This window comes from Triticum aestivum, chromosome 7A (genome assembly GCF_018294505.1).
Source record: "Triticum aestivum cultivar Chinese Spring chromosome 7A, IWGSC CS RefSeq v2.1, whole genome shotgun sequence".
Taxonomy (NCBI): Eukaryota; Viridiplantae; Streptophyta; class Magnoliopsida; order Poales; family Poaceae; genus Triticum; species Triticum aestivum.
The window spans coordinates 444,007,371-444,017,566 of NC_057812.1; the positions used below are offsets into that span (position 1 = coordinate 444,007,371).

The window sequence follows — 10,196 nt, forward strand, 5'->3', positions numbered from 1 at the left end:
CTGTTATTATCATACTACGGGCGGGTAACAACCTCCCCGATTAAGCTTAACAACCCCCGCCGGACGGCCCTGGTTCTTTTACAGGAAGGACCCTGCGCTCCACGTCCCCTGCTTCGCAATTTACGACTAGGACCTCGGCACAGCTGAGAAACTATGATATAGTCCCCGCCGGGTCAGCCGCGCCTCCCGCCCGGTCCGTTCCCGCTGCTGTTGTTCCCCGGCGCCTCACGCGAATGCCGATGCCAATGGCGGCCGCGGCCGGAAACGGAGAGGCCTCGCCGCTCGTGGAGGCGGTGGGGTGTAACATGCTGCGGCCGCGGGACGGGCCGCCTCCCCCGTCGCCGTCCCCGGTGGTCGGCAAGCCGCTCGCGTCCGGCGCTGTGCCGCGGCACGCGCTGGAGTTCGACGGCGAGGGGCGGTATATGGACGCGCCGTGGGACCTGCCTACGTCGGCGGAGACGTCGCCTTCCTCCGCGCCGGGGGCGTTCACGTGGCATCACGTCGAGCTCCCGCGGTTGCTCACCGGTGGCGCGGCCGCGAAGCCGCTCCACCACGCGCAGGCGCTGATCGAGCTCCTGTGCCCGCCGCTCACGCTCCAGGAGATCCTCGCGCTCGTCGGGAACGGCCCGCACTGCGGCGGCGTCGCCGACGGCGGCGGCGGCGTGCTCGTGCTCCGCGTCAGCGCGCCGGGGCCGCTCGGCAGCGCCTTCGCCATCCGCCTCGCCGCGCGCGTCACCGAGAGCTCCGTAGTCACCGTGTCCGTCGGCGCCGTCCCGCGGCTCGCGTTCGGGACCACGCAGGCGTCGCTCCTCTCGGAGGTGCCCCTCGGGGTGGCCGCCTCGCTCGCCGAAGAGGGGCACGGCGGCGGCCGCGCTGTCGAGGGCGGCGTCGTCATCGACGAGCGCCTGCTCGAGTCGCTGCTCGCCATGAACCACGCGGACGGCGCGCACACCGACAACCCGGTGCCACGGACGGTGTCCAACCTCCTCGTGCACGTCCTCGGCACGCACGTCGACCACGTCCACGACATTGTCACGCGCCTCGAGATGGAGATCGACAACATCGAGCTGCACATCGACAAAGGTGGGTGACGGAGGTTGCTTTCTTGGCTGGTAGTCTCAAAGCATACGGTGCTTATTCTACTAGTCATCTTTTTAAGACTCTGCAAAAAAAGGCAATCTTTTAGGAGTTGATACTAACTTCATGTCTACGCCTATGTGGTTGGTGATGACAAATTCTTGTTGTATGAATAACGTGAGTTGCATTAATCATCATCATAGAATGTTAATTGAACCGGAAGCTTAATTTGGTGGCAAGGAAATGGGGGTTGGGCGTCAAATTTGTTGAAATTGTTGATGTGCATTGGAACGGCGAACTGGGAGAACTTCTGGAAGGTCAACACGAGTTTGCTGATTTTCTTGGGTTAATTGTGGATTGTTCGATTTGCAACACAGTTTTGGTTCCACATTTGTGCTTAAGCTGATTCTCAAATGGTGTTTTTCTATCTAGAGGCCATTCCCTGATAGATTGAAGATGCCCTGATGCTGGAATAAAGATAAAAGAGGAAGCTAAGAACTTAACAGGTTTTGCTTATGGATGGTAGAATGTGAATTGTCAAGCAACCTTATTTTCTGAAATGCGATGAATGCAGTGGCGGTATATATTTGCCCAACATGATCTTTTCTGCGCCATCTGCGAGTTATTGGGGGAATTTTGTTCATTAATATCTTGGGTTCTAGACAGGTTAATGTCAATGGAATGCAATATAAAGCAAGCCTTCATTACTACTGATAAACTTGTACTCAAATTTGTTTGTAAGGTGATATCATCTAATCGAATTACTTTAGTTTATGTCTAGTAATAGTCTAGTTTGATTATGCAAAGGATATATTTACAAGGTATCAGATGGCAAATGTATTCACCTAGCACCTGGCAAATCGTCTCTTGAGATTTTTCATGGTATGCTTATGTATGTTGATTGCAGGTGGTCACTTCATGAGGAAACTTCTGTTGGATGGCAGGAGATTCCCCAAAATGCACCTTGATTTACAGCGCCTACTTCAGGTATTTGTTGAACCCTCTCCCAAATTTCTGAAGAGATATACGGAGGACTTGAATGGGATGTATTTCAGTGATGTATTTAACTGAGTGTCCATGTGACCCCAAGATCAATATCATCTGCTGTTTCCTGACCTACCATACCATGATACCAAATAAAAGTTGGAGACCTGATGCTAATATGCTGTTCCTTCAGGTGGTTTCTCACGGCGAACAAGTCTTCCCCCGTGTGAAGGACAGATGCGCGAGCAAGAGTTGGTTTGCAACCGAGGATATTGCCGCCCTCGAAGATTTGATCGGCCGCCTTAGGAGGCTCAAGGAAAACCTTGGATTTATAACAAACAGAGTGACCACGCTGCAGGCCAGCCTCGACAGCTGGCAGTCAGAGCAGATCAACAAGAGCCTATACTATCTTTCATTCCTCTCCATAGTTTTCCTCCCTCTCTCCATTGTAACCGGAGGTAAGTTATCCATGTTGGTCATCGTAGTGAACTTCCCCTTCATCAGGTTGTTTCCTGCTCATGGGTGATCACCTGGATATATCCTTGCCTGCTATTTTACGCAGTTTTTGGGATGAATGTCGGTGGTGTGCCATGGACCGAACAGAACAAGAACCCCGCAAATCTGGACGGTTTCGCCAACGTGATGCTGATATGTGCCGTGATCTTGCTGCTCCTGCTGCTTTGCTTTCTGTTCCCTTCACTGTATTCTCATGTGTCGGCATGGCGAACCCGGCGTGAACTGACCAGGAGTGGCTCCCAGAACAAGAGGCACCTGAAACTCTTCAAAGGCCACAGGGAAGGTTACATGCGCCTGTGAGGTGAACATCACAGGTAAAATGGTGGTGCAGCAGTTAGTTAGCATGAATGGAACCTTCTTGTGTATGCTCATCTCCTTGAAATCCATCCATGAATGCAGGTTCTTCCTGTACTCACCTGGGGGATGCTTTCCGGTAGGCAATCATGAAGGGAAGATCCGAGGTGTTTCATTGGCAGCGAGAAATCTTGATACCAAGAATTTCTTTGGTGATGTTGTTGTAATATTGGGTGTAAAATTAGACAGAAAACTAGATAGGGGCCGTGTACAGCTTTGGTTCACAACCTCCGACATAGGTTTACCACACATCTGTTCATTTTTTTAGTTCTTTTCTTTTCCATTGTTATCTTGGGGAAGTTTGGTAGTAAGTCTCACTGTACCATTATTTTGCCTGTAAACTGTAACATTTTTTCAAGAGAGCAAGCTAATTGCTTCGTCCATTGTTCTTCAGGTGTCTGTTCATTTATTCTCATCATAGTTGCATGATTTTTCTTCAGAATTGGATCATGAAAGAACCCAACATGTTTCAAATCATTTGTTCGGAACTTCCAAACTTGCCTTGCCGGCAAGAATATGGCAGTATGCTGATTTTGGCTTCATTGTTTAGACCAAGAGGCACATACAATTTGGGAATAGTCCCAGTCCAAAAGCATCTTCAGAATATTCACGTTTTCTTCCTACCAGCCAACATAATTCATGAATTCAAGCGGTTGCTATCTTCAATATTCACAACACAGTTATTCCAAATTTGCACAACATTAGATAAAAATATTGTTTACCCCTTGCAATCTAGTGTTGTACATGTTGAGACGGATTCCCCAAGAGAAAATGGTACATGAGTGCAATTGGTACATCTGAAGCGCATTTCACTTCCCACGCCACCAAGGACAAGAGTTTGTTCAGACCGAAGAACTAATCCCACTTCAACGAAAAAGAATGAAGCGTTCCTAGTGATGCGAATTTGGAGGGCAGTTGCAATCACCACTCTTCACTATTATACACAGCCTCTTGTGAAAGTGCCGCCTGCATCGCTATTGAATTACAGTTCAGCTGACAGAAATGGTGAGCAATTGACGGGCAACACAGGAAATATCCCTCTAGATCATGCAGTTCATAGCACTGGTGTTAGGAGGCACTTATCAGTAAGTAAACATAGAACTGTGAGTTAAAAGGGTTTTTCTTATGTAACATTATATGAGAACGGACGTTTGGCTCCCGGGAGCCATGGAGGCCTTTTTTTGAAAACAAATCAAAATTCAAACTTTTCGGTTTCAAAAAAATTCTGAAAAAAATTGTGCAAGTAAACAAGTATGTTATGCCTATGTGTGTAAAATTTCAGAATGAAAAACGTTGAAATGTGACCTATACAAAAAAGACAAATTCCTGGTCCGGGAGGATGAATAGTGTCATGTGTTAAAAAGCCTCAGATTTGTCTTTTTTGCACAGCCCTCATTTCAACTTATTTTGCCCTGAAAATTTACACACGTGTGTGTTAGGCCTTCATATATATGTGTGTTTTTTTTCAGAATTTTTTGAAATGTAGAAAATATGAAATTCAACAAAATTCAAATTTTTCAAAACCGAGCTCCATGGAGCTCGGCCTCCAAAGACAATATCCGACATTATATACCCTATATAATCTAAAGCTAGAACAAGCTTGTAATATTTCGGATATGAAACTGTTGCATTTATAATACTAAACCAAGTAGCTAGATGCTACAACTCTACTGAACTGAATGATCACTGATCTACTGTCAAAAATATAAGAAAGCTTTTATCTACAGAAGTAGATTCAGACTATCGAAATCCATCAACATATTTCTACAGTGTAGCTTACTCAGGCCTATCATGAGCACCCATACATATATCAGCTGAGATGATAATATATTCTGGAAAAAGAAATGATAATAGACCAAAGTAATGTACCTCAATCCAAATTTAATTCTGGTTTTGCAACTGCACACGAGATGAATGATCTGCAAATATAATACAACATGAATATCATAATTCATCAGGTTTATCTGAGCCGAGTAGTGCGATAAAGAATCAGATATAGTGTTAGTATGGTGAATAGTACCACTTGTAACACCGGTAGAAATCATTCTATCCATATTATCTATACGTCTTTGTATGGACCTCAGTAGCATGTTTAGCGCTAACACTCTCTTGCGGATAGAGGAAATCCTTGCTGCATGTTGTGCTATTACCGGGGAGGGAGCATTCTCCAATAGCTTGTCTAGTTCTGCAGAAACCAATGGGCATAATTTCATAAAATTCACGACGCACAGGGAGAGTATGAGCTGAAAACAATATACATGCAGAGAAAAATAACAACACAAAGCTCAATTCAGAAACATATGAACCACAAAATAAGCATCCAATAACAGAAGTATAAAATCTCTGGGGCGATATCTTGCCAACTGCTGATGTACTTCACATAACATGGTTCAAGGTAGGATCACGTGTGCCGGGAAATACACAGGAGCACATGGATGCTCCAACCCCCTATATGAAAATTAAATTCAAAAAATACAAGAAAAATTTCAAAAATGAAATCTTGGACTATGAAGTTATGAAGTTTCGTAGAAAAAATACCAGGAAATGTATCCGTGGCGACAAAAATACAGTCCGAACTAAAATCCATCCAAACAGTTTTTTTTTCTATACATAAGAATTATTTGTCTTTTTTGCCACATATTCCAAAATCCCAGATTTTTTTTTGAAATTTCTGTTTTTTTTTTGAATTTAATGTTCACATAGGGGTGTGGAGCACCCAGGTGCTGCAAATCCTCTTCCCACGTGTGCCTCTCAATACTGCAAGCACGATAAGCAATCCCTCATAGGCAACATGATTAAATGTACATTAGTTACCCTAAGACCGCATTTAATTCCTTGCAATTAACTCGATGGTGCTGGTAGGGTGCAGAGCACAGGGCAAAACCTGTCCGCAAACAAAAGGGCAAAACACCTGCACGCTCTTTTTTTCCGAAAAGGCTCAGATCTATTATAAAGATTCGTACAAAGCATCCCAAACGTAATAAAAATACGTCAAGGTTTTTGGACCACCGAACGACCACTACCGCCGCTAAACGAGCTGTCGACGAACCGTTGTCGCCGCTCCCATACCGGAACCAGCCTGACCTTGTCGATGGCAGCCGGGAAGTCTTCATGCACGTGCCCTTAAGGACCAGCGCCCCAAAGCCGCAGGCATCGCCGTTGAACCCTTAAATCAATTCAAAGAACCTGACACGAAATGTCACCGCCTCATATGCAAGACGAGAAACCCTAACCTCGCAGCCCCAAGAAGACAGCAAGAATCTACTCCGAAGCTCCGTCTAATCCATCCTGACGGACGAACTTGAGGAGGAACAGAGCCCGGAAGACTGACTCGGAGATGAAGCACCGCCATCCATCCGAGCGCCACCCCTATGAGGATTAAGACCCTAACCTATCTACTAACCGGACTCGAGACACCAAGATTCCCCTCTCCACCATCGGAGGGCAGGAGATTCCACGGGCTCGCCAGCAGAGATTGAGTGAGGAGGCTTCGCCCTACTCGCCTTGCAAGAGGGGAAGGAAAGCCAACGATAAACCTGTACACTCATGTTTTGATGGCGTCACAGAAGTCTTGCTTCTACCGTATTCAACTTATATAAGTGTGCAGGTAATAAACAAACAATTTATTATAGTCAATACAACATAATACCACTACTCTATGTCCTGATCTTACACACCAGAACCGTCCAGATACAGGGGGTGCACATCACCCGGAGCCAAAGATTCGCTACCCATATAGGTCCTGCTTTCTATGGAAAGCAACATGCATTGGAGAACCCAGCGTAGCAACTATGGTTTGCTGGACCAAATCTTCCTCAATCAGGTATTTATCTTAATCTGCGTATTTCATGTGTTTTGTCAATTTAACTATCATATTTGTGTTTGTATCGACAGTGATGTACTTTTCAGTAATATAATTTTAATTCCAATCTAGTGAACCCTTTTGTATGCCATAACTTAGCACCTCCCTGGCTTCATTTCTATGCGTTTGTCCACCAAGTTGGTTGCTTAATATACTTCATTTTGTTGTTTGGGTGTTTCAAAGTGCACTTTTTTATCCAAGAACTGAGCCCCGATGATATTCCAAACCACTCTTGTTTGTCTTTCACTTATGTAGGATAATAATAGAGCCAGCAGCTGGCTACATAAATCTGCCATATCACCAAAAGCCAGCCTTAATTACTGTATAGAGTTGGCTATTAGGTTAGTACTTTTTTCACTTTCTCTCTTTCATTTTTCTCTCATTAATTTTTTTTACCTAGGAGCACACGTAGAGCTCACTCCTTTTCTTTTTCCTTACCTCTCTTTTCCACATAGGCAAAAATGTCATGTAATAAGCAGGCTTATAGCGTGCTACCTCCATCTCGGTTTATTGGTCCCCTTCGTATTTTGTGCCAAATTTTGACCATAGATTTCACTAACAAAATATAGGTTGTATACCACAAAACTTATACTGTTGGATTCATATTTGAAAGAGGTTTTCAATGATACTATTTTCATGGTATATAACTTTTTTTGGTAGTTAAAATCAGGTCAAAGTTTCACCCAAAATACAAGGGGGGCTAATAAACCAGGACGGAGGTGGTACTATTATAGTAGTATTATACTTCCTCTAAATACGCAATTATTGTCAAGTCAGCCATGCCACTTAAAAAGATGCTCTACATTATTATTAGTTCATAAGTACTCCCTCTGTTCCAAAAAACTACTTGCACTGCAACAAAACTGAAACCAAATACTAGCATGAGCATCTCTACAATAAGAATGATCTTCGGTTCGAATTGACGGAAAAATACACATTAACTACTGCTCAGACAACAAGGCTGAGTCAGTACCAGAATGACCATAAAAAAGAAATACTAGCGTGAGTACCCATATCACACTGTACCACAAAAATTCAGGAGCTTAAAGCAGAATCTGTTGGTCCTTAGGGCATTTCTAACCGATCCCCAATAACCAGTTAGAGGAGTAAAACCCCTCTAACCGGGACCTAACCGATCCCCAATAGACCATAGTGGAGTAACACATTACTCGGCCGCCACAAACCTCCCTATTTTTACTCCACCGCTCGGCGACCGAGTAAAAAATCTCTCCCTGTCCCTCTCCTCTGCCTCCACTTCTCCCCCTCGCCCCGCCGTCGTCGTCCGCCGGCGCACCCTCTAGCCATCGCCGCTCGCCCAATCGGCCCACCCCCACCCAATTCGCCGATTTCCCGGAGCTCCCTCCGCCGCAGCCGCCGACAAGGACCTACCTCAGCGTCCGGTAGCGCTTGTGGGGGATATGGGTGGCGGAGATCACCGACCGGGAGACCCACAAGAGGAAGTGCAACGGGTCGTTCCACACAGCCGAGCTCACGGCGATGGAGTATGACCGGTGGCAAGTCCAATTCCACGGCCCGATGCGAGGCTGAACTTCCTGTTCGGGACGGCGTCGGTCCACCTCATCCTGCCGGAGACGGGTGTCGTGAGCGCGGCGATGGCGCGGGAGGACAGAGAGGCGAGGGAGCGCCTCGAGGCGGAGGCCGCCGACGAGGCGTACATGGAGGACCTCCGCCGCCAGCACCCGGAACTCGTGGAAGCGGAGCGGGCGATATTCGCCGACAAGGCGGGGAGGTCATCGTCATCTCCGACGACGAGGTGTAAGGCGGCGAGGAGGAGGAGTTCGAAGTCGAGGAGTGGTGAAGCATCTTCCCCGACTGCGACAACGACGGCACCGGCCTAGACCCAGCTCTCACCGAGGGTGGCCTGTCGAGGAAGGATTGGCTCGACCTCCACTACGGCCGTTGAGGTTGAGTAGTTTTTAGTGTAGTTTTAAGTTTAGTGTAGTTTAAGTTTAAGTTTATGTTTAATATTCGGTTGTCAAGACTATCTATGTTGAACTTATGTTTAAATGCATGCAAGTTTCGGTTGAAATTAGGCTGAATTTATGCAAATTTACGTTTTACTCCGCTAAGTTTAGGGGATCGGCTAGAACCGACCAAAACTTAGTGGGGTATAAATACTCCACCAAGGTTTACTCGGCCGGATACTCCGCTATTTTTTAGGGATCAGTTAGAAATGCCGTTAGATCAGTCAGATGTCATATCTTATCAGTAAGTATCAGTTAATCCAATTCGCTTAGAGCAGAGCTAATCTGTATCGAATCACTTGATTAAAACACATGCCGGAGACACCTCAACGCAAACTAGCCACAAAGCGCAAACAAAACCCTAGGCGAAGACGAGCCCGCACATGCCCCCACAGGACGGCCGCAGAGGCAGCAGCAGGGAGCAAGTAAATTTGAGGCCAAGGCGTAAGAGATGATGCAGGAGGTAACCACCTACCTCCATTGAGGCGGTCAATGGCGATGGCGAGCTCGGCCTGGCTCTGGGCGGTGGCTGCGGCGCGCGCCTCATGCTCCTCAAGCGCGCTGCCTAGCACCCCCGCGATGGCCGCAGCCAGCGCCTCGCACCTGTCAGGATGCGGACCCGTGTCCGCGTCCTCCAAGCCGCCGTCTCCGGTCATCTCCGGAGGCCGGTCGTCGCCGCCGGCGATTGTAGCAGACGGGCCGGAGGTGGTGGGAAGATCGAAGCCATCCATTAGAGGTGGTTCCATCGAGAGAGAGGGCTGGAGACAAGCAGTGGATCGGGAGGACGCCGGGCCTCAGATTGGGCCAAGCAATGGGCTTCGTTTAATTTGAATGGGACAAAAGAGCAGGGGGCTTCCTAGTCGCGTTCTGGACCGGCCCAGTATCATGGCTACATTGTCGCTCGTCCAGAGTCGCATTGGTTCGCATCGCACTATCACGGTTGACCGATCAACCGTTGGCTTTTGAAAAAAACATTTAAAAATCCGTAAATAATGGGGAAAAGATTTTTTATTAAAAAAAACATGGATTTGAAAATAACAATCATCAACTTTTAAAAATTCACATTTCGGAAAAAAAAGTTCGTAAATTAGAAAGGGTCCACGGTAATTTTAAAATTGCAGATCTGAAAAAATATCATTGTTTTTAAAAAAACACGAATTTCAAAAAAGTTCGTGGATTTTGAAAAATAAAGAAGGATTTGAGAAAATAATTCATGAATTTGCAAAGAACTGCATCAATTTTAAAAAATAAGTTCACAAACTTGAAAAAGTTTGCAGATTTTGTAAAAAAAACACGAATTTGAAAAAAGTTCATCAATTGTGTAAAATACATGAATTTGAAAAAAAATCACGGGTTTTGAGAAAAAAGTTTGTCAAATTTGAAAAGAGTTCGTGGATTTAAAAAGCATTCAAAAGATC

At 46.1% G+C, this 10,196-nt stretch overlaps 2 protein-coding genes across 4 annotated transcripts; one reads left to right on the top strand and one right to left on the bottom strand.

Annotated features, from left to right (window-relative positions):
• Positions 1-51: 51 nt before the first annotated feature.
• On the top strand, positions 52-3,314 carry LOC123147461 (uncharacterized). The gene is made up of 5 exons (XM_044566710.1): positions 52-1,083; positions 1,985-2,064; positions 2,255-2,519; positions 2,624-2,891; positions 2,977-3,314. The coding sequence occupies exons 1-4, from the start codon at positions 234-236 to the stop codon at positions 2,875-2,877; spliced, it is 1,449 nt and encodes a 482-aa protein (XP_044422645.1). The 5' UTR covers positions 52-233; the 3' UTR covers positions 2,878-2,891; positions 2,977-3,314.
• A 212-nt stretch (positions 3,315-3,526) lies between these two features.
• Positions 3,527-9,544, bottom strand: LOC123147462 (uncharacterized). Of its 3 annotated transcripts, none has more exons than XM_044566712.1 (4): positions 9,254-9,544; positions 4,952-5,116; positions 4,801-4,850; positions 3,527-3,897 (listed from the first exon to the last, which is right to left on the bottom strand). In XM_044566712.1, the coding sequence occupies exons 1-3, from the start codon at positions 9,522-9,524 to the stop codon at positions 4,813-4,815; spliced, it is 474 nt and encodes a 157-aa protein (XP_044422647.1). In that variant the 5' UTR covers positions 9,525-9,544; the 3' UTR covers positions 3,527-3,897; positions 4,801-4,812. The 3 variants fall into 3 exon arrangements, with proteins under 3 accessions (XP_044422647.1, XP_044422646.1, XP_044422648.1); XM_044566711.1 differs by having other exon boundaries at positions 3,527-3,905; XM_044566713.1 differs by lacking the exon at positions 3,527-3,897 and adding an exon at positions 3,936-4,343.
• Positions 9,545-10,196: the final 652 nt, after the last annotated feature.

Coding starts and splice junctions, on each gene's coding strand:
- LOC123147462 (XM_044566712.1), bottom strand. CDS start 9,524: ATGGAACCACCTCTAATGGATGGCTTCGATCTTCCCACCACCTCCGGC. Junction 5,117..9,253: donor CATTGACCGCCTCAATGGAG/GTAGGTGGTTAC, acceptor TGGTTTCTGCAG/AACTAGACAAGCTATTGGAG. Junction 4,851..4,951: donor TTCTACCGGTGTTACAAGTG/GTACTATTCACC, acceptor TTATATTTGCAG/ATCATTCATCTCGTGTGCAG.
- LOC123147461 (XM_044566710.1), top strand. CDS start 234: ATGCCGATGCCAATGGCGGCCGCGGCCGGAAACGGAGAGGCCTCGCCG. Junction 1,084..1,984: donor CGAGCTGCACATCGACAAAG/GTGGGTGACGGA, acceptor TGTTGATTGCAG/GTGGTCACTTCATGAGGAAA. Junction 2,520..2,623: donor TCTCTCCATTGTAACCGGAG/GTAAGTTATCCA, acceptor TATTTTACGCAG/TTTTTGGGATGAATGTCGGT.